General features: G+C 43.1%; 1 protein-coding gene across 1 annotated transcript in view; it reads right to left on the reverse strand.

Annotated features, from left to right (window-relative positions):
- LOC143960642 (hexokinase-2) overlaps positions 1 to 24,823 on the reverse strand; it is a 72,262-nt gene extending 47,439 nt beyond the window's left edge. Inside the window, exons 1-2 of the mRNA XM_077469424.1 lie at positions 24,504 to 24,823; positions 5,848 to 6,010 (exon numbers count right to left, since the gene is read on the reverse strand). Coding sequence (XP_077325550.1) covers positions 5,848 to 6,010; positions 24,504 to 24,566 — 226 coding nt within the window. The 5' untranslated portion in view covers positions 24,567 to 24,823. The remainder of the gene's footprint in view (positions 1 to 5,847; positions 6,011 to 24,503) is intronic.
- Positions 24,824 to 27,199: the final 2,376 nt, after the last annotated feature.

The following is a 27,199-nucleotide window of genomic DNA, read 5'->3' on the forward strand; positions in this document are numbered from 1 at the left end:
AATTGAATAAGAAAATGGTATAATGTATGGCCAGCTTAAAGCCTCATACACACGATCGTATTGTTGGCTAGCATCAGACTTTTGTCCGAAGCGCATGTGCCTGGATTTTGTCTTGCATACTAACGGCACACAATTGTCGGCCAACAAACACGAATGTAGTGACGTACTACGAGGAATTTCAGCTCTTGAGCTCTGCCATTTGGGCACCTTCTGCTAATGTCGTGTTTGGTGAGCATTGTTTCCAAGCATGCGTGTTTGTACTTTCGACTTTTGTGTGACGGACTTGTGTACACACGATAGGTAAATCTGACAAGAGACTGTTGTCTGCCGAAAATTTACTAGCCTGCCATCCAACATTTTTTGACGGAAAGTTGGACAACAATTGTATGATGGAGCGTACTAACGGTCGGATTTTAGGCCAACAGTCTGTCATAACACAATCTCCTGCCGAAAATCCGATCGTGTGAACGAGGCTTCAGGCTGGGTTCACACTAGAACACAAAGCGGCTCACAGTAGGTGTCTCTCCATTCACCGTTTCAGATCCGATTTTAGCCCAAATTTTGGGCTGAAATCAGACCTGAAATGGGCCAAAAGACACGCAGGGCTCCAATGCAATTCGCACCGGAGCCACATCAGAGATGTGTGAACAGTCTCCATAGGGAGCCGGTCACAATCTCCTGCTATGCGAATTGGATGCGAGGAACCCATAAGTGTGAACCCAGCCTTAGAGTTTCATGACCCTATTACTAGATGAAGCCGTGGTAAAGACTAATACTAACTATTCTTAAAAATGTTCCCTACCCCCTCCTCCTACCTATCCTGCATACAAAATATTTGTGTACTTACCTTTTTTAAATCAACTTCAGTGCAGTCATGTGACCCTGCAGCTCTGGCTCCCCTGTGTAAGGCCTAGTTTACACCTATGCACACATGTTTTTGATGCTTGTTAAATGGCCTGTAGTGCATTTCTGCAAAAAAACATTAACCACTTGCTGACCAACCGCCATAGTTATACTGTGGCAGGGCAGCTCTATTGTGCGAAATCACCATACTGGTACAGCACTTTGTGTAATAGATACCGAGAGGTAGAAATGGGATCTGCCAATATAAACAAATCAGATCCCCATTCTGTCAGGGGAGTACAGGGTGATCGTCTGTTCCTAGTGATTAGGAACAGCGATCTCTCTGTACTCTCAGTCAGTCCACTCTCCCTACAGTTAAAAATACCTCCCTAGGACACACGTTGCCCCTTAATCGCCTCGTAGTGTCATTTCCCTGCCAGCGTCATTTATACAATAATCACTGCATTTCTATAGCACTGATCACTGTATAAAAGTCAATGGTCCTAAAGAAGTCTCAAAAGTGTCCGATCTGTCTGTCGCAATGTTGCAGTCCTGCTAAAAATTGCTGATCACCGCCAATACCAGTAAAAAAAAAAAAAAAAATAATAATAAAAATGCCATCTATCCCCTATTTTGTAGACCCTATAACTTTTGCACAAAACAATCAATATACACTTATTGCGTTTTTTTTTTTTTTTTTTTACCAAAAATATGTAGAAGAATACATATTGCCCTAAACTGATGAAGAAATTAATTTTTTTAAATTTTTTTGGGGGGGGATATTTCTTATAGCAAACAGTAAAAAATATTGTTTTTCTTCAAAATTGTCTGTCTTTTTTTGTTTATAGCGCAAAAAATAAAAACCCGCAGAGGTGATCAAATACCACCAAAAGAAAGCTCTATTTGTGGGGAAAAGGGACATCAAATGTATTTGGGTACAGCGTTGCATGACCGCGCAATTGTCAGTATGGCAAAAAATGGCCTGGTCATTAAGGGGGGAAATCCTTCCGGGGCTGAAGTGGTTTAAAAAAACATAGGCACGAACCAAGCTTAAGTGAGCGCTGTAAATTCCTGCAGCGGTGAGACCACCCATTGGCTCCCATGTCCCAGCCATTGCTCCCTCCCCTCCCCTGCAGCAGCAGCTTATTGACACAGGGGAGCCAGAGCTGTAGCATCACATTACTGGACCAAAGTTGATTAAAAAATAGTAAGTACACAGATCTTGTTTGTGTAGGATACATAGTATTAGCCTTATTTTCCACTTTATAGCTGAGCATAGACAGCTCAAAATTCAACCAGTACAGCAGGAACCGGCAAAATGTAAATCTGTGTGTGTTTCTCATTGTTCAACAGAAGTTGATCACTAGATCTTCTAGACTTCTATCAAACAGACATGCTGGAAAACTTTTGCTGATCAGGGTCTGCAGCCAATCAGAGCTGCTGTCAGAATACAATGTCCCAGGGGTAGATGAACTGCCCAGCGCTGTCACATTGACGGCACGGACCAATCAGAATCCATCTGGTTCTCCCTGGAAGCGCTGATGGAGAAGAGGGAGAACAGCAGGGTGATTTAAACAACAGTACAAGGAAGGTTAAATAAATTTGTGTCAAATACAAAGTTGCATCTAGTGTTTAATCGAAATCTTTATTTTTAGGCTCTAGGCCAGGGATGGCAAACCTTGGCACCCCAGATGTTTTGAAACTGTATTTCCCATGATGCTAATGCACTCTGCAGGTAGTTGAACATCATGGTAAATGTAGTTCCAAAACATCTGGGGTGCCAAGGTTCGCCATCACTGCTCTAGGCATTCTTGTGCCTACAGCTGCATAGATGTATACAATATGTCACTACTCTGGTGCTTGTTGGTGAGGAAGCTGTACCTGAGAACCTGTAATGAAAATATTTCCCTACTTCTGCTTTAGTCTGTGGATCTGTCATTTCAGCACTTCTGCTGCTTCTCTATCATCCCCCCACCAGTCATCAGATTCCCAGCGGCTCTGACATGAAGGAAACAAGCCTTGATTCTTAACCAAGATGCCTACCTCCACACATAGGCACAGTGCAGAACAAGGCATTGAAAGTCAGTAATGGGGAAAAGATCAGCAAGGAGCCAACGGACAATACTGGTGACAAGTCCTTTGCCCTTGGCTTTTTAGTGTCCTAAGCTTAGGTCCTCTTTCGGGAGCTCTACAATCACACGGGCTCAATGTCGGGAAATATTCGACCCGTGAATATGTCAGCCAGTCAGACGAGCATACTGGAAAACCAGCAGCCGACCAGCTCCCGATCAGTGCTCTCAGTCAATGGCGGGGGGCTGTCCCCCTGTCAGAACAACCCAGCTCTGCGGGGGGGGGGGGGGAAGCTGTACTAACATTGGATTGTTAGTACAGCAGCTCCAACCAGAGCTGTCAGTTTTAGTGTGTACCAGGCCTTACACTCATGTAAGTTGCACTGATACACATCTTCTTCTGCCCTATCTAAAGAGGATCATGTGGTAGAAGTTTTCCTTAGCACTGTTAGCACGCTGTCTCGCCACAAAGACATGTTTACAGAAGCGTCTGCCCAAAGCCCTCCCTGTACTTGCGTAATCATGACAGATGCTGGAATTCCAGGCTTGGGCAGGTCTGCTGCTTATTTCTTCATTATAATTAATAAACATTTAGACATTTTTTGCTTATGGCCCTGAAAACACTATGATTTTAGCAAGGAGCTTAAACGTTAAATGTTTGCTGTGTTGCAACAAAATACAGGTTTATACCTGTATATAAAAAAATAAAAATCTAGCAAAAGATTCTTACACTAACACTAAGTTCATATACTGGCTTCTACATGAAATGGCACAAGAATGTGTGTGTCTATATGTGACTGCACTAGAGACATTAGACTGTAAGCTCCACAGGGACAGACACTCAATACTATTTATTCTCCAAAGCACTGTGTATTGTGTTTGTGATATGTAATAAATAGAATAGATATTCATTAAATAATAATAAATTATCATCTACTAAAGCCTCATGCAGCGCTATAGTAGTCAACATGTCCATGCACATTGTGCCATTTAGAGGTGTATTTTACATCAGCATTCAGGGGCCTTAAAAAAATGCCCCAAACCTGCATTCGGAGAGAAGCATATTGGCATAAACGCACATAAACGCATGTATATGCATGTCATTTCAGTGTTGTGCTTCGAATAAATAAATATTCTCTCTACTAGATTGTAATCGTGTGCAAGACCAAGCACTTTTTACTCTAGATGTTTCTGCCAGGTCCTGGCAGAAAGATCCAACATAAATGGATTATTATATATAATATATATATATATATATATATATATATATATATATATATATATATATATATATATATATATACATATATATATATATATATATATATATATAGTATATTAAATACCTGTGTGCATGATGCCTAAAACCCCCTTCACACTGCCAGCGTTTTTCAGGAGCTACAGCGCTATGTATAGTGCCTGAAAAAAGCAGCTCCATTCACTCCAGTGTGAAAGCACGAGGGCTTTTACACTGGAGTGGTGCACTGGCAGGGCGTCAAAAAAAGTCTTGCCAGCAGCTTTTTGAAGCGGTGAAGGAGCGGTGAACTCACCGCTCCTCCACCGCTACTCCCCATTGAAATCAATGGGGTAGCGCTGCCATACCACCGGCAAAATGCTGCTCCGGTTGCGTTTTTGTGGGTGGATTTACCCCCTTTTCGCCCGCTAGCGGGGAGGGTTAAAAGCGCCCCGCTAGAGGCTGAATAGCGCCGCTAAAACAACGGTAAAGTGGCACTAATAATAGCACCGTTTTACCGCCGACGCCCGGGGCGGCTCAGTGTGAAAGCCCTCTACAGGTTTAATACAGCAGCAAACCTGTGTTTACATCTCTGAAATGTCGGTTGTTCTCCAAGGCATAATCTGACCACTGAAAGAGCTACGCATTGATATTTTTTCATGGAGAGGGAGAACAGTATGGGATCTTGTGAGAAAAGAAAGGGATCTCCTAGAAAAATCAATTCTCCCCAACAACAGTCAGTAATGGCATACCCACAGAGGCGCCAACAACATGCAAACAGTTCCCATTCCAATTGAGACTAACACGATCAGGAAAATATTCTCTAATGTCTGTGGTCACAATTTCTCAATAAATAACTAATATGTGACACATGCACACTATTAAGAGCATGGCACTACAGCTTACATCTACCAAAGCCGTGTGCATACTACTTTGTATGGTGGAGTTGATTTACTAAAGGCAAATAGATTGTGCACTTTGCACGCTGCAAGATCAGTTACTCCAGAGCTTAGTAAATGAGCAGAAGATCTGCTGACTTCCATCATCCAATCACCTGCAAGCAAAAATGCTGTTTATTTATTTTCCTTGCACGTGATTGGGTATTCTTTGCAAAGTGAAGCTTTACTCCATTTACTAAGCTTTGGAGCAACTGCACTTTACAAAGTAAATCGACCCCAGTGTGTCAGATGCTGGCAGTTGTAGTTCGGGGCTTTTATTGGCTCTTGTCCTAATATAAACACAAGGCAGCAAAATAATATCCTAGTGAATAGATTGACCCAACTTGCTAGGGATGGACATTTCAACTTATGGAGCACAGTAGACCAGCTAATGTTTTTATTACCAATATATGCTAAGTGCATTTATGAGAAAATACTATTAATTGGTATCAGTGCTGAGCTAGTACAGTACCTGGAACCATACTTTGTCATGTACAACAGCCCCCAGAAAGTCACACCAGGCTTTCTGGGAATGTTGGAGCTGCCAAATCTCCAGTCTGAGGTTGTTGGTGGCTGTGTGCAAGTCATGTCCAGAAGACATCTAGGGGGAGCGGTTTTGGTCAACTGATCCCTTTCTGCATACTTGTGGCATGTAGATATGTTTGATTTAAGTTGGACCTGGATTTGAGTGACTATGTCCACTATATTAAATAGATATATAGTAATATACAGTTAAGTGACTTTAGGTTACATTTATTCCTACCTGTTCCATCGGGTGTGGATCGCACAAATGTTGGCAACATCTTCACACAGGCAGTGGGGTTGGTTTCCACCCCAAGTCCCTTTTCCATTTCTTTGTAGAACCTGTTTGATATCTCCAGGAGTGTCTCATCAGACAGGCGCATGTGATAGAGGTATTTGTCCACCTGCAGAGAGACAACAACAAATCACAATTCTTAGCATGGGGTATTGTAAGGCATGCAAAGAATACCTGTCATACTATACTCACCCTCATTAATTATAGCATAGCTCCCAACTGTCCCTGATTTCGAGGAACTGTCCCTCATTTGGAGCAATGTCCCTCTGTCTCTCTTTCCCCCTCATTTGTCCCTCATTTTGGTCTGATCTATATAGTTGTATATAAAAGTTTGTCACTGGGAAACTCTTTTTCCCAATGATACATTTTTCATCCAAATTCTAAATTCCTGCGTTTGTACATTTTAAAAGCCAATACAAAGGAATAGTAGTGGTAAAAAAGCCCTTGTAGATTTAATTAACCTTTTTCTTGGTTAATTCTCCTTTAGGGGGTGTGGCGGGGCCATGTCCTATGCCTACATACATTTGATAGTAGGTGTCCCTCATTCCCATCTCAAAATGTTGGGAGGCATGATTATATGGCGAGTTTTGTTTTATTAGTGCAAACCTATGATCTCTGATCTCTCAGATGATTATAGACAGTGGATGATATTTACTCAGTACTACTGCTTTTAACCGGTTTGAGCAACAATTTCTGTCAATATTTTCTAATATAAGTAGAATCAGTGGACATTACATCTTCATAATCTATCAGCAGAAGTGAATCACCCCCCCCCCCCAAGATAACGCCCCCCATTTAGCTGAATATATACATGCAATACATTTCTAATGTAGAGCAGGGCACTATTATATTGTTCCACCTGCTTCTTATCAATACGGTAGTTGCTTTTTGCAACTAGGATTTGATAAAAGATATAAAGGCAAAAAACCATTGCAGGAGGACAGTATTTATCTGCCGATCTGATAGCTGTTGCTGCATTTGATTATCTATACCCACACAATTAAAGTTCTAGTTTTACATTGAAAGGTTCGGTTCCTTGGGTTGGCTGTTTCTTGTCATTAGTATGGTATACTAATACAAGGTGCAAATTGCTCTCATTCAGCCCACAGGCACCCTAAAAACCCGAACAGTGACAGCATCTGATAGCAGAGCCCCTCATGGCTTGATCTTTATTTAACAGGAATTGGCCCACACTGTTAGCATGGAAGGGGGACTCAACTTATTCATGTATGGCTACCATAACAGAGTGGAGGGAGGAATCTCCATTACCGAATATTATATTCAGGCAGCTGCGGCACCCTAAAAACCTGAACAGTGACAGCATCCGATAGCAGAGCCCCTCGTAGCTTGATATTTAATTAGCAGGAATTGACCAACATTGTTAACATGGAAGGGGGACTCAACTGATTCATGTATGGCTACCATAACAGAGAGGAGGGAGGAATCTCCATTATGACTATTATATTCAGGCAGCTGCGGCACCCTAAAAACCTGAACAGTGACAGCATCCGATAGCAGAGCCCCTTGTGGCTTGATCTTTATTCAGCAGGAATTGGCCCACACTGTTAGCATGGAAGGGGGACTGTACTGATTCATGTATGGCTACCATAACAGAGTGGATAGAGCAGTGATGGCAAACCTTGGCACCGCAGATGTTTTGGAACTACATTTCCCATGATGCTCAGCTACACTGCAAAGTGCTTGAGCATCATGGGAAATGTAGTTCCAAAACATCTGGGGTGCCAAGGTTCGCCATCACTGGGATAGAGGAATCTCCATTACTGACAATTATTGTCAGGCAGCTGCGGCACCCTACAAACCTGAACAGTGACAGCATCTGATAGCAGAGCCCCTCGTGGCTTGATATTTATTTAGCAGGAATTGGCCAATACTGTTAACATGGATGGGGGGGCTCAACTGATTCAAGTATGGCTACCATAACAAAGTGGATGGAGGAATCTCCATTACTGACTATTATGTTTAAGCATCTGCGGCACCCAAAAAACCTGAACAGTGACAACATCTGATAGCAGAGCCCCTCCTGGCTTATGTTCCACAGGAATCAACACACGCTGTTAGCATGGATGGGAGGCATGTACAGCTACCATAAAAGAGTGGATGAATAAATCTCCACTTAAGACTATAATATTCATACAGCCACGATACCCAAAAAACCTGAACAGTGAACAGATCTGATAAGCAGTGTCTCCCATGGCTCAGTTTTTGTTCAGCAACAATCGACCAACCCTGTAAACATGGATGGAGAACTTGATTGATCCATGTATGCAGAGCCGTCTTTAAGGCAGGGCAAAAGGGGCAGCTGCCCTGGGCCCTGTCATTGTTGTGGGGCCCAAAGCAGCTGACTCATACTTGCCAACTATCCCAGTGTAAATTCCCTTGTCCCTTGAAGTTTTAGTCCCAATATCTCAGTGTGAAGTGATGGTACTAATGCTGCCCAGCTCTGCTCTATTGTTGTGTACAGATAACTCACCTGCAGACTCTGTGTTTACATGTAAATAAGCGGCATTCATATGTAAATAGTGGCGGCATTACTAAGTAAATAGATGCGGCCGGCAGCGTTGATATGTAAATAAAGCTCCCCTGCAGTGAGGAGATAATGTGCTGTAACCTCCAGCAACCAATCAGTGAGCAGTATTACTTTATAGTAATCTCTAGTAACCAATTAACAAGCAAAAATAATTTGCTGTAACCTCAAGCAACTAATCAGTGAGCCGTAATGTGTGCTGTAACCTCTAGCAACCAGTCATTAAGCAGTAATGATATGCTGCAATTGCTGCCTGATCTGATACAGTAAACTGATTTTAAGTCTAGCTGCTATTTATTGTATGTCTCAGAGCGGGTGGACAGCAAAACTGCATGGGGGGGGGGGGGGGGGCAAGAAATTTTTTGCCCAGGGTCCAATCAGTATTAAAGACAGCCCTGCATGTATAACTACCATAAGAGTGGAGGGGGGAATCTGAACTACTTCTGTATTCAAGCAGCTGCAACAAACTATATGGAAATTATATTTATTTTCTATTACATGATCAGCTTATAAAAGCTACATATTGCATTAACACATAACAATGCACTTATAATTTACTGGTATATTCTAAAAACATTGATATACTTTGTGAATTCTAGCCATTATCTTCTGCCTTTTTCTTTTTCAAAACTGATACCAAAACATTGCCTTCCACCCTGACATTAAATAGTCCTCCTAAACGAATGTGAAAACTTTACGTTTCACTACTAATTCATTGTAAGGTGTATTACGCCTTTGTGTTAAATAGCATAGACTGTACAGTGTACTCTATAAAATGATAAATATATGGTATTAACTGACTGATGGTAAAGAAGTCGCCTAGGAAATGTTGTGTAAGTTATCTCACATTGCACCAAGTGAAGTCAGCTATAAAGAAAAGGATGTGTGCGCCTCTTAATGTCACATGCTCTGCTTTCATAATGTCTTGGTGGACTGGGGCCGCTGTCACTGTGCTTGGATTAGTGTGAGTCAGCTTCCTCCGCCCTAACAATCTGGTTTCATCTCTAAGAAACGTCAAGGGGGGGCCAGGGAACTTCTCAAACAACTTCTCGGAAACCGGAGGCGTGTCAGACATGAAGAGCCGCGTGCTGTAAAAGTTTAGAAACTACTATATCAATGTCACCCAACATTCACCAAACCTTAAGCCCCATACACACGATCAGATTTTCTGCTGATTTTTGTCTTCAGATTTACCAAAACCATGTAGTGCAAGGGCCTGCCTGACTGCATACAAATTGAAATTCCTAAGGTTTGACCTCATATTATATGGTTTTGGTAAATCTGAAGGAAAAACTCAGCAGAAAATCTGATAGTGTGTATGGGGCTTAGAGTGATGGAATTCTCAGCGTTTCTCTATTGTTCTACCTACATGCTTTTACTAAATGCTTTTTTTTTTTTTTTTTTTTATATGAAATATTAACATACCATTTAAAGGGATTGTAAAGGTATTTTTTTTTTCTTAAAATAACAAACATGTTATACTTACCTCCACAGTGCAGCTCGTTTTGCACAGAGTGGCCCCGAACCTACTCTTCTGGGGTCCCTCGGCGGCTGTCTCTGCTTCTTCCCTCAGGTACTTCTGCAAGCTCCCTCGCATTGTGAGAAGCACCTGCGGGCGCGCTCCCATGATACAGCCGGCGGCTATAGCTGCTCGCTGTATCACACGGCACCGCGTCATTGGATGATTTGGGGATTTTCCCTCACTTTTCGCTCACTTTTTATGTGTCACCAGAACAAATGGACTAATGGCACTTAATGCGTTAGAGCTCAGTGAGCTAAGAATCTACAAGACATGATTGTAGAGGAAGTAAAGGAGTTTGTTACAACTTGTGTTAGGAACTGTTATAAGACTGTTGCCATAGGAGACACCATGTCTACACATGCAGATGTGGTGTCTTCTGGATGCCTTTCCCTACATGGCTGTCTACCTGTAAAAGTCTCAGAATCTTCCAAATCACAGTGCAACTACCTAAGGGTGTCCTGGCCCTAAAGCCCTTTTCACACTGAGGCGGTGCGGGAGGCGACGGTAAAACGGGGCAATTTTTAGCTCCGCTTTATCGTAGTTTTAGCGGCGGTATTTGGACGCTAGCGGGGGCGGTTTTACCCCCCTGCTAGCGGCCGAGAAAGGGTTAAAACCACTGCAAAGCACTGCTACAGCGGCGCTTTTCTGGCGGTATAGCCACGCTGCCCCATTCATTTCAATGGGCAGGATCGTTGAAGAAGCGGTATACACGACGCTCCTTCGCCGCTCCAAAGATGCTGCAAGCAGGACTTTTTTTACCGTCCTGCCAGCGCACCACTCCAGTGTAAAAGCAATCGGGCTTTCACACTGGAATGTGAGGAGCGGCTCTTTCAAGACACTTTGCAGGCGCTATTTTTAGCGATGTAGCACCTGCAAAGCGCCACAGTGTGAAAGGGGTCTAACCCTCTCTCCCACAGTTCTGTTTAAAAGAAATAAATCTCTTTACATTCAAGAAGTGTCTGGTGTCCATAAATCTATCTTGCATTACATCCACCATGCTTTCTCATTAGACTAAAGGGGGCCTGGGACCTCATTACATGTACCAGAATTGAAGGGTAGTTTTCAATGCATTTCACTGTTTACTTTTTTTTATAAACTTTACTGAAGCGATCTTTGCTGAAATGACACATTATTAAAGTTTTTGCACTGCAGCTGAGTTGTGATGCGGTGACAAGATTCAATACCAGTTGCGGACAGTGGTAATTTCGGTCAGGTGGATCTGATGCACTTACCCCGCTGGTGAATCGCTTCTCCCGGGCTTCACTGGCAGCTTCCTTTGCTTGACGGCGATGGATTTCCCTTCTCCTGTTCTCGACGGGCATGCTCTGTGCCACGAGCCCATCCATTTTGAAGCCTATTAGAGCCTCCGGCTCTAATCAGGTGCTTCAAAAAACCACAGAATCCGCTGTAATTCACGCGCTCAGGGCCGGACGCATGAATAGGGGGTGGTGGTGTCCTGTCAAAATAGCAGCCGTGAATAGAGCATGGGTGTGGCGGCTGTGGATAGAGGGAGCTGCCACTGGTTAACATGCAGTGCAGTGAGTTGTGCTGCGGAAAAATGCAACTTGTCTACATTTTTCCATACTGTGCATCACCATTGTGTTATGTTGTGTTGTGAGCAAGACATAAAGAAAAAACTTATTTCTATGTATCCTTGCAGGGACCAACATTGATCTGGTGCAAAAAAAAGAGTGAGAAACCCCTTATAAAGAAGACTCTATGCAAATTATCATTTATTATCACCTTTTTACTCTGAAGTTTCCTGTTGCCGTAGTAAACGGTTATAGTAGCACGTATTGCAATGGGATGTCTCATCTCTACCTCTACCCCTGACTCATTATGAATTCTCTGATCTCAAGTGACTGGAATTCACTACTCACAAAGAGTCTGAAAGAGATTTTTAAGATGTAACAAATCATGCAAACTTCCCAACAAGGGGCCAGTTCAATGCATCTTCTACAGATCGTCTGTTTTTCATCACATAATATACATCATATATAAGTGCAATGAAAACACTGTAGATATAGTCAGACAATAAAGTTAATGAAAAAAATAAACAAAACAAAACAAAAAACAAAAGAAATGGGCAGACTCAATGGACTACTAGCCCCTTTTCTGCTGTCACTTTTCTGTGTTTCTATAAAAAAATAAAAAAAAAAAAATAAAAGGTTCCCAAAGTTTATAGCCTAAATAGCCAAAGTCTAAAAAAACACACATGTCATACTTACATGTTCTATGGAAAGGCTTTGCACAGAGCAGCCTAATCCTCCTCTTTTGGGGTCCTCAACTGATGGTCTTGGCTCCTCCTCTTGTAGGACCAATACCTAGCCTTAAGGAGATTCACTCTCTCTAATGTTCTGATCACCAATGTTACCAGGAATAAAAATCGGGATCAAGCCAAATTTTTAGGGTGTCACCAGAACAGGAATAATCAGGGACACTTGTTCCACTGACAACTGTCTAAGCCCTTGTACACACGGTCGGACATTCCGACAATAAAATCAGTCGGATTTTGTCTGAAACCGGTGTTGCATACACACGGTCTGACAAAGTTGTCGGAAAATCAGATCGTTCTGAACGTGATGACGTTCATTCGTTACGATGGGACTACGTTGTGGCTAGTAGCCAATAGCTTTGGTCTCGTAATTTGATCTGAGCATGTGTGGCACTTTGTCCGATCAGAATTCTCCAAAAACGATTGGACAACGTCCAATCGGATCATGTTGTGGGAAAATTTTATATCCAGCTCTCAAACTTTGTTGGTCGGACATTTCGACTGAAAAAGTCTGATGTAGCCCACACACGGTCAGATTATCTGACAACATGGTCCGATCTGACCTTTTCTGTCAGAATTTCCGACCGTGTGTTCAAGGGCTAAGAGGAGTTCTCCCTTTCACTTCCTGTTATGTCTACAGGACAGGAAATAAAGAGGAAATCTCCCGTATTAGATAGCTGAATAAAAACGAACAAATAAAAAAAAAAAATGACAAAGCATCTAAACTTCCCCTGTTCTATCCCAAATAGAAAAAAGTTTTGCTTTTATTTATACTAAAATTTTTCTCGGCGGTATAAAAAGGATGTAATAACCAATTGGTTTGATTGCAAGTTTTTAAGAAAAATAAAGCTCTAATGATGACCTTCTAATGGAAAAAGTTTGAGAGGGAGAGCCACTAACGCAAAGAACCAAACATGTGAGTTCTATATTCATTCTGCAAAGGATGCAGGAACAATTCACAGTTCAGCACTAGAATGAGATTTTGCAGAGATGCGCACACTTCATCCTTCCTCCAATCACAGGCTGAGAAAGAGCTTTGACCTCTGCAGCAGTCATCCCTGCCTAGTGCCCTCATAATTACAACCTTCTTACATCAGCTGAACACTGCAGGGGAATAATGAAGGAGGGGCTGTGTGCATGAACACTTTACTAACCCTCCTGATCTATGGGAATTTAGGTTTATATATATATATATATGAAATTTGAAGGGTTTAGCACAGCTGCTTTGAAATTCTGTTGGATGGAACCATCAGCACCCAGCCTCTGCTGTGTTTTGCATTGATAGTCTCCATAGCTAGCAATGGTTGAACATGTTTCCACTAGCGATGTGCTCATTCTTTACTGCACACATCAGGCAATGATGAGCTACCAGCCAAAGACGGATGGCAATAATCCATCCCTCCTCCCGTAATGTGCCTGTAGAGGACTCACATTTATAATGAGAATAAATATCAGAAAGCGCAGGTTTATTTCAGCTTTAGAGGCATGGGATCATAATTCACAATAGTCACAGTTGCGCTGGGACACTACCTTTTTTTCCATAAAGTAGAACACGCTAAGCAGAAGGATGCTGAAGACCACCCACCCTCCATTGCAGAGCTAAAGAATGACTGCTGCAGCGAGCAGGGATAGGTCCCTGATTGTGGTGTCACGTGACTAATTGTAGGTAACACATCTGAAATAATTCAAGCTGAAGTCATCAGTTGATACCCTGCGTGGCTCTGCCATGGGTAATCTTCCAGGTAAAGAACCACTTTACCCAGTATGCTCTGCTGCCAGCAAAGTGTTCCAAGATTGCTTCAGGCTTTTTCCAGCAATAGTTGCACCATTGATCAGACTCATGGTGTTGCAAATATATTGGTAGATTAGACAGACATATCCAGATATATAGGCTAAAGCCGGTGGAACAAAAAAATAAAAATAGCAGATTCCCCCATCTACACCTAGTGGATGGAGGAGTTGCTTATTGCTCAGGGAACTCCTAGCAACCTCTGGTTGAGAAACCCTGTGCTAGAATATTACAGAAATAACATTACCAGAATGAACATAAACTTACTGGCAGGCCCTTGGGATTCAGGCACATACTGAATGTTAGCAATAGGAAAAGAAAATGCCGCTCCAGGTGGGTGATGGAACCAGGTAGGCTGGGGAATGGACTCCTCCCAGGGGTGCTAGCCTCGGCTCGCTGGCCATGCAATTTGGATAAAAAGAATGGATGGCTGCACACCGAGGTAGTGATAAATCTCTTTATTGTAAAATCCGTAACATGAATAACACCACAGGGCAGGCAAACAGGTACAGCTAGACGTGTTTCACACAGCGATGCTACGCTTATTCATTACCAAATGGTAATGAATAAGCACAGTGTCGCTGTGTGAAATGCGTCTACCTGTACCTGTTTGCCTGCCCTGTGGTGTTATTCATGTTACGGATTTTACAATAAAGAGATTTATCACTACCTCAGTGTGCAGGCATCCATTCCTTCTATGCATACGTACTAAATGTTGACAGTCTCTAGAGTATGCCTTCTGAAGAAATTCACTGGAAGTTCCTCTTGAGCTGTTAATAGGCCTCTGCTCTTAGTTATGCTACTGATGTTTGGGAAATGGATCCAAACATATCAGATCTGCTAAAAAGAAAGAGCTGCAACAGCAACCTTTTCTTCATTGCTCCAGTTTCCATACAACTCAAAGATGTGCGAGAATCTTGATTTGGCTGTATGATCCAGTATTCTCTATTCCCTCTGTCAATGCCTGCCTTGGGGGAAAGGTTGGAATTAGAATTACAATATGAACTAGTTTGGTTACTTTCCAAAGTTGGGTGTCTGTCTTTAACCATTTTCTTATGCTCTCATAGGATAATGCAGTTTAATCACTTCTCATTCAGAATTGACAACGGGTATTCATTTTCCTGATGCAGCTTTTTCCCAATTTTTTTTTTCTATTTGTGGACAAAAGATTGTTTGCACAGTTGTACTGAGTCATCACCAACATATCAAGTCAATTCCAAGAAAGGAAATTCCATTTCCTCCGACCACAATGTACACTGAGTTCTGTGGACAGGAGGCATCACACAAATCCTACATTAGCAGGTAGTTGTGATAATGTTGGAATGTTTACAATTTGCATTTCTTATCCTTTTCAGGAATTTGAAGCTACTTATCACCTTACGTGATCCCAAACATGGAATGTGGAACTTCAGATGAACTCTTCAGTCAGTTTTCATGACTTAGTTCTAAACTGTTAGCCCCCGTACACACGGTCGGACATTCTGACAACCAAATCCGTTGGATTTTGTCCGACGGATTTTGTCCGAACCTGTTGCATACACACGGTCGGACAAAGTTGTCGGAAAATCCGATCGTTCAGAACGTGGTGACGTTATTTCGTTACGATAGCTTTGGTCTAGGAATTTGATCTGAGCATGCGTGGCACTTTGTCCGATCGGAATTCTCTACAAACGATCGGACAAAGTCCGATCGGATCATGTTGTCGGAAAATTTTATAGCCCTGCTCTAAAACTTTGTTGGTCGGATATTCCGACGGAAACAGTCCGATGGAGCCCACACACGGTTGGATTATGTGACAACACGGTCCGATCGGACATTTTCCGTCGTAATGTCCGACCGTGTGTACAAGGGCTAAGATATTATGTTCCTAGAACCATCTAAATGTAATTGCATCTGCCATGATTGCCATTTTTCTTTATAAAGTACCTAGAGACCCCTTCCTCTTGAGCTGACATAACTACAAGTGTTCTGTATATGCATGTCTCATATGAGCTACAAGCCTCATGCTATGGCTATTTTTCCAAAAGTGTATGCATAGTGTATGGTAGAGATACTACCATATGTATGCCATGGGTTGGCATCAGGAAAGGAAAAATTATGGTAAGTATTAAAACAATTTAAAATTTTCCTGGCACCAACATGGCAGAATATTTGTGGTAGTATCCCTCACCAACAACATGTATGCTGCCACGGATTAGCACCAGGAAAGGAAAATTATAGTAAATATTTGAAACAGTTTTCTATTATTTTTGGTTTTGGTATCAGAGGGAATGGTTAAAGCCACTATAGCTTTATATTTTGCTGCCTGTATACTGTTGGGGGGGGGGGGGGATTTCGATTCTCTTCTTATCCCAAAGACACAACGGGAAGTTAGAGGAAATCTCCCAAAGTGAATATAATTCTAGGGCTCATTTACACCTGCGTTGGACCACCGCAGATCACTTTTTACAGAGTGGTGTAGGCGTGGCTGACATGCTAGTATTCAGGAGGTGATACTGCCGTCTTCTCAATGCCTGTTTTTTTTTCTCTTTTGAACCACCCTTTTTAATGGGAATATCGCACCACAACTGCAAGCCTAGCACATGAGGGACTCACACTGAGCCCACTAAATGCAGCAGGGGGGATAATTTTTTCCCCTCCCTAATACAGCAGCATGTGTATACCCCTGTTTGGCTCCCTTTGAAGCCTGCAAGTGTAAACTAATTCCAAGAACAAGTGTCCCCATTGAAAGGTTTCCCCTTAGCTCTTGTTTTGGGGTCAAATCTACAAATTTAGATTCCCCCTTAATATTCTTTCTCGGTAACAATGGTCACCAGCACAAATAGAAAGGTGAATCTCCCGGATAGGGACACAGACAGCAATAAAAACTTGATAAAGGGTTATAGCCCTTCCCCTACATTCATTTAAATGGTTTTGCCTAGAGATGCACTTTAATCTTCTGTGATTTGAGGAATGTAGGCAAGATCAAAACTTTTCTTAGCAAAACACAGATTCCTATATTTCCTGGTGGATTCCAAGAAGTTCCCAGTCTGCTAGTAAATGTGTAGATCCCAAATGGGAAAGACCTCGGGTCAGATGAGAATTTAGGTTTGGACCAAACCCAAGCTCATCTCTAGTCCCAAACGCACCTCTCAAGGGATGTCCTAAAATATATATTGTTGTCATGTTGAAACATTAGTCAATGAATATTAAAAAGTCAGTCTGAGCACTGCAACATTTCAGCTTTTTTGTGGCTTCCCACTATTTGGATAACTCTAAATTCTTGTAGGTCTTTGAATCCCAATAAACTCAAACAACCATTACAACTGAGATGTTACTCTTGCTTCTGGACTTTGCATTAATTATTCACATCAAAGAATAGCATTACATGCAATAAAACTTCTGTACGTAACCCTGCAATGGGGCAGTGAGGTCCTAAAAAGACACCCATGGGGTACCCACCACAGAAATAGTATTTGGTAGACTTAATACTGGTATAATATTAAAACCAAATAGTAATATTTAAAACATGGGACAGCTCTAAGAATGGGAATAAAAACCTTTGACTGTCCTTCAGAAATCAATGTTTATAACTATGTTGTTACTCCAATAACCCCTAAGAGCAAAGAAATATAAATCCCATCACATCTCTGGTTGACAGGTCTTTCTGGAACTTGCAGTTATTCAGCAGATGGAGGGTTTCCTGCAGTTATAGAATATAATAACACCCATTTATTTATTGAATAGCCTGCTTAATTGCTCTTATAATGCCACAAGGCTTTTCTATACATCTTTTTTGGTATCTTTGTGCTCTCTTATATTTAAAATGTCATCAAATCTTTTTATGCCCGACTTTGGAAAAAAGACCTGGCAGTAGAGTGGGACTTCAATAAATGGTATTTATGCTTTCACAGATCCTTCAACGGCATCATGAATATCTCTCTTATGGAAGCTAGCATCAAAATCATGATGCAGTGGTATCGTGTTCCTGCCACCCTGGCCAAAATTTTCCCAGATTCCTCCCCTCTGCGCTTCAGGGGATGTGGCCACATTGGCTCTCTACTCCATATATGGTGGAGATGCCCTCGGCTACGGAACTTTTGGAACAACTTTTTCCACTTACTGCGAAAGATTACAGACATAGCAGTTCCGTAGGTTGTGGAAATAGCACTTCTCAATGTCCAAGTAGAGAAAATCTCCAAACACACCCAATCCTTGATCTTCTATATGCTCTTAGGAGTCAGAATCACTATTGCCAAGAATTGGAAGAGACACAGTGCCACTAGCTGAAATGAAACGTGAAATCTCCTGGATCATGTCCCAGGAGAAGATTGTCTACAAGCTATTTGACAAAACCCACAAATTCAAATTAATTTGGGAACCCTGCGTGAACTACATTGGTATTCCAAAAGTTCCAGGTGCTTAGTCGACCCTGACCGCTTCCTCTCCCCCTAGGTGACCCTCCTTCCTTTTCTTCTTCTCCCCGTCTTACTTTCTTGCTGACTGTTCTCTCCCTAGCTTTACTAGATTCTCTACTCCTCCTGCTCCTACCTACCTTTACTCTCTCCACACGGAGACAGAACATCCCCCTTGTCTGATTCCCTTACAAGAGGAACCCGGGTGTTAGTACTAATCTATCCTTTTGTCCGGGACAGCCCAGACCACAATGTAAGGCATTCAGGATTGACTATATAATAACATACAGCCCTATATGTGGGAGCCTTAGACCGCTACACGCAATGTAAAACTAGCAAAGTAACATTACTGATAGACCAGTGGAGTCATGCTTCTTCCCTCCGACCGGCCACGTCATCTTTAGGGGAGTGATTGTCTCGGTTCGCCTTCTCCACAGTCTGCTCCCCTTGGGGTGGAGAACGGCCCAACTCGAGCAATCTATCTCTCAGTCTATCTCAAGTAATAGGGTCCGAGGGAACTGTGCAGACCTCTTTCCACACCTGGTCATTCTGATTGTATTTATTTGCCTGTCTGGTCTAGTTTTAAACCCACTCATAACCCTCCCTACGGCAGGGTTACTTTACATGAGCCTTGAATAGGGATCTGCAATGGTTGTTCCTCTTACTGTACACCCATGTTAATCTGTTTTTTTTAACTGTAATGCCTCACAGGAATTGGATATTTTTCATGTATTTTTCATGTATTCTTTTTTGTTATAAATTCAATAAAAATATTGAAAAGAAAACAAACTAAAGCAGAGTCTCGACATTTTAGTCCATAGGTGAAAAATGACAACAACCATCCATGCTTAGTATAGATGATAAGCTGTAGGAAAGGAAAACGTGAAATTCCTAAAAAAATCCACTTACTTTGATTGACAGCAGCAGGAGCCAATGGTGCCCATTGCTGTGTCTCAGCCAATAAGGAGAGTCGAGACCCTCCTGCAACATCCCTGGATCAAGATGGGCCTGGGGTAAGTATTAGGGGGGCTGGGGGGGGGGTGCACACAGATGGTGTTATATCTTAAAGCAAAAGTTCCAAAAGTGGAAATTCTGTTCATTTTTCTCCCCCCCCCCCTATTTCAGTGCCACAATTGGCACCTTTTGAGGGGGGGTTGCATACCTATTGATACCTATCTTTGACGGGTACCCTATCCCCACTTCTGGGAGACTGGGCCACAGCGCATTACGCCAAGAGTTCCCTCCTCCTCCCTACTCCTTCCCCAGCCACCGGGTCAGTAGGAGAGTGCAACGGGGCCTCGTGCATGTGCTGTAGTGACCTGGCGTGAAGCTGTAATGCTACACTACTGGGTTGCCTTACCGTCAATGGAGGCGGCAGCACCCAACAGCTGTTGGAAACATCACTTGCAGTGCCAACATCGCTGGACTCCAGGACAGGCAAATGACCTATTATTAAAGGTCAGCAGCTACAGTATGTGTAGCTGCTGGCTTTTAATTTTTGCAGGGGTGGGTGAACCTCTGCTTTAATGCATAGGATGCATTAAGATAAAAAAAAAACTTCTGATTTTAGAACCACTTTAAAGTGATACTAAATGATATCCATGTTCTCCAAAAATAATCCACTACTTAATGTCCCTGTAATCTATTGCTAAAATGGGTTCTTACAGTGTTTTCCTGTGTCCTTGTAACAGCCTCCATGAGCTCCCTCTCCTTTTCCCCCTCATTTCCGGTTGTTTGGAACAAGTGGTGCATGTTAGTTGCATTTATGTGCACTGCTTTCTGCATACTACAAATCCCATAGTTCATCTCGGAAGCAAGCAAGAGTATGTAGAATTGTATGTAGGTATGTTCCTACATAAGTAGGACCATGGCGAATGAATGTAGCCACCTAATAGGAATTTGGATCACAGCAGCAAAAAAAAAAGTGAATATTTGGAGGAGGCTGAGGATAATATAAGGCACTTTTAAAGTTTAAAGTTAAGAATACATCCATGAATTGATTTTTTTTTTTTAAATCAGAGTTTAGTGTCACTGTAATTCTTTGCTATCAAAAATTCCAAAATGTATATGCCTATTATATGTGCTAATCTGTCATGTGACTTGATCATTTTTTCCTTTGTATAGAGATCCCCAGCTCGGGAGTCACATTCAAGTAGAATAAGTCCCAGAAGTAATGTTAAGGGTGCATTCAAATGGGCGATCAGACCCGTCCTCTGATCTCAGAGCTGCTGTCTGCTGCATGTGAATCTACCTCTGATCTGCATGCAGGCACCCCATACAAGTGGACGCACATGCAGGGGCTGCATGGACATAATCGCATGTCAGGATTTTACATACGGCTCCATCCATCCACACCCATGACGTGAATTCACAAGCAGTAGACAACAGCTCAGATCAAAGGATGGGTCTGATCGCCCATCTGAATGAGCCCTAAAAGTGTGTAGAATGAATACATTTTTTTTTTTTTTGATGAAAAGTTATTAAAACAGCTGATAATCAGACAGCCAAAAGTGCCTTCTAACAAAAGCAACATCAGAAATAGATGTGAGATTCATATGGCTCACAAGCCACTGGTTGGAGATTACTTTCCTGAGTCAAATGCTACAAAAGTGAACTCAGCAAGTTCCAGGATCCAGCCCTAGGTCACAGAGGTGAATTGGCGCAATAAAGATGTCATAATGACCTTGAAGCTACAATACACTGGAAAGATGAGTAGTTAGTTAGACTTACGGATGAGCATATGCTACAGAGGGAAACGGACAGGGGACATGGCAAAAATCGTAAGTGATACTGAACTTTAGTTTTAAAGGAAAAACAAACTTCTATTTAAGTATGTATTCCTAACTCAAAAAGTACCATCTAAAATAAAGTACCTTCAAGAAGCACCTACGTTCGTTCTCCATGGTCCCATTTTATGTAGGACCATAGCCACTCTCTCTTGCGTGCTCCTGAAATGGACTATGGCATTTGTAGTGCCTACAGAGCAATACACATGACTGCAACTAATGTGCCCTGCTTGTTCCAAACAAATGGAACAAATGGAAGACTTCACTTCCCGATTCCCTTACCGATGATGGCGGTGCCTCCACCCGAGAGCCAAGGGACATATCGGCTTTGGGTGCCAACATCGCAGGTGCCCTGGACAGGTAAGTCTTCATATTTTAAAAGTCAGCAGCTGCAGTATTTGTAGCTGCTGACTTTTAAAAAGAAATAAAATTTGGCGGAACTCCGCTTTAAGAAGTTGTTAGGTATGGATATGAATATAGTTTATGTCTCTTTAAAGTATATGTGAACCCTTACCTTGTACAAAATCCCACTCAGTTAAAAAGAGAAATGCAAGGCAAAAAAAATGTGTATATCTATTATTATAAATACTTTAAAAAGAAGAAAAAAAGGTTACATATTCTCTGTTCTAAGCTGCATAAGGGGCTTATAGAGCAAGGGATGAAGACTGCATGGGGTGTGCAAGCATGAGGCATAGAAACAGCAGTACCCTTCAATTAAAGGGAGCAATGAGATATACCCTGTAGTCTAGGGGAGGAAGAAAAAGATAATAAAAGGTGGAAGAGTTATAGAACAGAAGATAAATAAGTGTATAAAGTTGAATACGTATATTTCGAAACATATAAGCAGAGAAATATGAATACTCTACTTAAACTGAGAGTTGATAAGAAATGTACTATGTATTTATCCAATTGATGGTATAGAATGTATTACTTGCTCCTTCTTTGTGTATAAATAAAGAATATAAAAAAAAAAGAAACAGCAGCACACTGATCTTCCCAGTGATTAGCTGTGCAGGGGGTGTGCCAATAGAGGTCTGATCGCTGGAGTACAAGCAAGGTGCTCTCTCAAGTGGAATTTTTATACAAGTATATGGCGATACAGACACATATCAGAAATATGAAATGTTGGGATAACATACACTTTAAGATCAGTTGTACTACAGCAACTTGTGATGCAGAAAATTGGTAATGTGAATAAACTCTATCAGGATCAATCTTGTTCAGTTTCCATAGTGCTAAACAAACTTCCTGCTTCAACCGGACCTTTATTTTTCCATTTTGTCATGACTGTAATTAATGGAGGATGAAACAAAGCGTTTGATGATGGGGAAAGTCCCAGCCTAGGTAAAGACCGCAGTGCTTCATGTTACCTTGCGGTAAAGATTTCCTTCCCTAACAATATATGGCCAGTGTGAGCCTGGAATATAGTCACCAGCAGATCCTCTATACAGGACATCATCCAAAGTACATGGATCAGGCTCACTTCTTCTCTGTGCCATGTGATCATTGTACAGATGTCACAAAGACATGACATGCCCCCCAATCCTAGTCCTGATGTATTCATACTGAAGTACAGCATCTGCGAAGGCATTATATCAATGGAATTACAAGAAGGAGCAGAACATAGCTGGAAGTTCTCAGTTTTGGCGCTCTAAACTGCCCCGTTAGGAAATCCATTGGCATTTCAGGCTCAGGTATTAAATGACATTTGAATATGTCTGGCTCATGTCATACTCTCCAACATGTATGTCCAACATGTATGTCCCTGCTAACCTGACCCCAGAAAGACACGTGGAGCTGCTACAAGACAAGGTGACATGCTGGTGGCTGGGAGTCCCTGGATGTCATCATCACACTAGACTAGATGAGAATACATCCTTCATGTCAGAGGTGACCTTCATTACACAGAAATGAACATATAGATGGAAACTACATTTACGGAACTGAATACGTGAGAGAGAGAGAGGGGGGGGTGGGAGAGAGGAAGAGGAATAGAGAGATGGGGGGATAGAGGGAGGGTGAGTGAGAGGGGGGGGAGATGGGAGAGAGAAATAGAAAGAGAGGGGAGAGAGAGAGTGGGAGAGAGAGAGAGAGAGAGAGAGGGGGGGGAGATAGAGGATGAGAGAGAGGGGGGATAGAGAGAGGATGAGAGGGAGAGAGGGGGATAGAGAGAGGGGGAGAGAGGGGGGGATAGGAGAGAGAAAGAGGAATAGAAAGAGAGGGGGGAGAGAGAGAGGAATAGAGCGAAGGGGAGAGAGAGAGAGGGGGGGATAGAAAGAGAGGGGGGGAGAGAGAGGGGATATAAACAGAGGGGGAGAGAGAGAGAGAGAGAGAGGATATAAACAGAGGGGGAGAACGATAGAGAGAGGGATGGAGAAAAAGAGGGGAGAGAGCGATATGGAGAGAGAGAGGGGAAGGGGAATGGGGAGAGAGGGGTGGAGAGAGAATAAGGAGAGGGGGGAGAGAGAATGGGGAGAGATAGATGGATAGAGGGATTGAGAGAGAAGGGGGTGAGGGAGGGATGGAGAGAGAAGGGTGAGGGAGGGATGGACAGGTGGAAGAGGGGTGGAGAGAGAGAGAGGGGAGAGAGAGAGATTGAGAGAGAAGGGTGAGGGAGGGATGGAAGGGGGATGGATGGAGAGAGAAGGAGAGAGAAGGTGAGGGAGGGATGGAGAGAGAGAGGGGAGAGAGAGTGATGGAGAGAGAAGGGTGAGGGAGGGATGGACAGGGGGAAAGAGGGATGGAAAGAGAAGGGGGAGAGTGAGGGATGGAGAGAGAAGGGTAGAGGGAGGGATGGAAGGGGGGTGGATGGAGAGAGAGAGGGGAGAGAGAGGGATGGATGGAGAGAGAAGGGTGAGGGAGGGGTGGAGAGAGAGAGAGGGGAGAGAGAGGGATGGAGAGAGAAGGGTGAGGGAGGGATGAATGGGGGAGAGAGGGATGTAAAGAGAGTGGGAAAAGAGAGGGATGGCAAAAGAGAGATGAGAAGGACAGAAAGAGAGGGGGATGAGTAAAGAAGAGAAAGAGAGCTGAAATGGGGAACAGATAGAGGAGACAGAGTGATAACCAGAGAAGAGAGAAAGAGAGGGTAGAGGGAGGAAAGACAATGATAACCAGGGGGACAAAAGTGGGGGGGGGGATAATGAAAGAGAGAGATATTAAAAAAGAAAGAGATAGAAAGATAGGGAGAAGGAGAAATAAAGAGAGGAGATAAACATAGGTGAGGTGGGGGGTTGATAGATGGAGGGGAGACATGCGGTGGGTGTGCGGTAGATGAGGTAGGTAGTGACTTACCTTCTGTACTTGGTCATGGTTGAGCTCGGTGAAGAAGTATGCCAGTAGATGAGAAGCTATCATGACTAGGGATGGTGGTGATCTCGTGTAAGGACAATAAATAATCTATGTATTGTGTATATAGACCTGTGTGTATGTATAGATGGGGTGTAGTAGTGATGTCCTCCGGTGTGTTTGCCGGCTTCCCTCTGACTGGCGATCTATTACAATGCTCTCCATTCAGTGATGTCGGAGGTGCCAAGCCCCCAGTGATGTCACTGCTTCCCATTAACCCGTTCCCCCCTCGGAGGCACGTCCTCCGCATCATCACCATCCCGCCCGGCTGTGACTCATGTCATGTGTGATCGGGCTGTGTCGGGGAATGGAGGGCGATCTATACAATGTATATAGACGGAGATACTTTGTATGGATTGTATATGAGAAGATCGGGGGGGCGGGACTCCTCAGGACATCATTTACACATCACACAATGGGCTCCATTCACAAATCTGTCATTTTTTTTATGAAGACACGTCACTGTCATGTACACATCTGATTGGTCTATACTGATAATAAACTGTCACTTTGTATGACTTCCTCACGCCGGATCATTGGATTAGAGATTGTGGCACAGGAATAGATGTATAGATGTGAATCCCGCCATCTCTGTACTGTGATAGATGGGGACTGGTTGTTCTCATACATGTCCCGCCATACTGATGATGATGGCGATGGCAGGCCGCTATAACATTTGCCGGTAGGCAGCATGTGAAGTGTACGGGTTAAAAATGTATAGAAACCGGCAAGGCAGTCTATTGGCTTAGCACGGGGGTGTGTGGAAGGCAGCCCAGCAAAGAGCCAATCAGAGTGCTAGTGGGCGTAGCCACCTAACTCGGTGTGCAAGTCTCAGCAGCACGCTGGAGCCTTGGTGTAGGCGGGGCAGAGAGATGCCGGAGAAACCCCGCCCTCCTCCCTCCACTGTGCGCTATGAGTGAGGATGTATAGAGATAGATCAGGGAGAGAATCATTGTAGAAGACATTACTATGTTCATTGTAGAAGACATTACTATGTTCATTGTAGAAGACATTACTATGTTCATTGTAGAAGACATTACTATGTTCATTGTAGAAGACATTACTATGTTCATTGTACAAGACATTACTATGTTCATTGTAGAAGACATTACTATGTTCATTGTACAAGACATTGTTATATTTGTAGTAGGAGACATTCTATATTCATAGTAGAAAATACATTGTTATATTTGTAGCGCCGGCTCCTGATGAGCATGCACTGTGTGTTTTTGAAAATTAATATTCCTGAAACCACAGTTGGGTTTTGGGGCTAATTTTGCTAAATTATGGTTTCAGTACCAGTCCAGCTGGATTGCACTGAATTTCCCCTTGACCGCAGGTGTCGCTGTCACCGCCGGCAAGTGTGAGAACGCAGTTTAGCTGGGTGTATTGAGTGCCACATTTTCTCGGAACCAGCCCAGTGGGAGTGTTCTCCTGCTGTGCACTCTGGGAGGTGGTATTTAAGGTACTGACATCACATGTTACAGGTTCCGGTCCAGAAGATATTTTCTGTCTGTTTGGTCCTGGTCCTCCTGACCAGCCCCAATGGCCTTCCTGGCCTAGGGTGCAGATCCATGCAATTTCAAGTCTCGGGGCTGGATAGCCTGAGGCAAATTAACTGCAGGGACAGGCCTGAATGGATGTCGAGGCCTGAGGATTCAAAGGTGGTCCGGTGCTGTCTCATCTAAGGAGAGGCCCAGCAACTGGAGAAACCCCAGGGGAGGACTCTTCAGGAGGAGGCCATGCACAAGGCTGGCTTCTTTGAAGGATCCTGGTGGCTCAGTTGAAGGACACTTCATGGACTTACATTCATACAATATCGTCGGACTAGCTGAGAGATACTGGTATCGTATGATAGCTCTTTAAATTTGTCTATGACCCTCGGTTACGCTTAAGTCTGTGGCAGAGACTTTTCTCAAGTATTTCACATCCAAGTCTGTGGCAGAGACTTTGCTTTACTTAACACCCTACTGGCTGCTAGGCCTGGTGAAAGGAGGTCTATCTGGAGGTTGTGAGAATCCAGCTGTGAAACGGTTATTCTCTGGATTTCTTCTATAAGAGACTTTCTATTTTTGCAGTCCAAAAGCACCTGAACTTCCTCCTAACCCTCTACCCTCCATTGAGAGACTGTGTTATCTTCTAAATAAATAACCCAAAAGAAGATCCAGTGTCAGTTTCTGCATTTCTTTGGGCCATCTACCACAGGAAACCCTAGACAGAGATGAGGACAAGAAGGTAACGGTAAGCCCAATAAAACCAGCAGCTCCTTCGGGGGTCAGTGCTACATATTCATTTTAGAAGTCATTTCTAGACCCAAAGTAGAAGGCCTTAGGGTCCTTCCACACAGGCTTGTTCATGTACAGACTCCGCTTTGCTCAGCACAGATCGTTCCGCTGATGCGGAGATGGACCTGTCAAACCCCCACTGTCCTCTATGGAGATCGGATGAAAACGGACCACCTATCTGTTTTCATCCCATCCTATCTGATTCCACAGACAGATTGAAAATAGGGTTTCCATTCATCTGGATTTCCCAGACAGGATCAGATATCGGCAGATGTCAGTGGACACGTCACGACTGACATCCGTTGCTCCATAGGGGTGAATGGAGCGTCCGAACAGGTCCACCTGAAAAACTGACAG

This window comes from Lithobates pipiens, unplaced genomic scaffold (assembly GCF_037356315.1).
Source record: "Lithobates pipiens isolate NorthernLeopardFrog02 unplaced genomic scaffold, aLitPip1_a1.2 Scaffold_8, whole genome shotgun sequence".
Taxonomy (NCBI): Eukaryota; Metazoa; Chordata; class Amphibia; order Anura; family Ranidae; genus Lithobates; species Lithobates pipiens.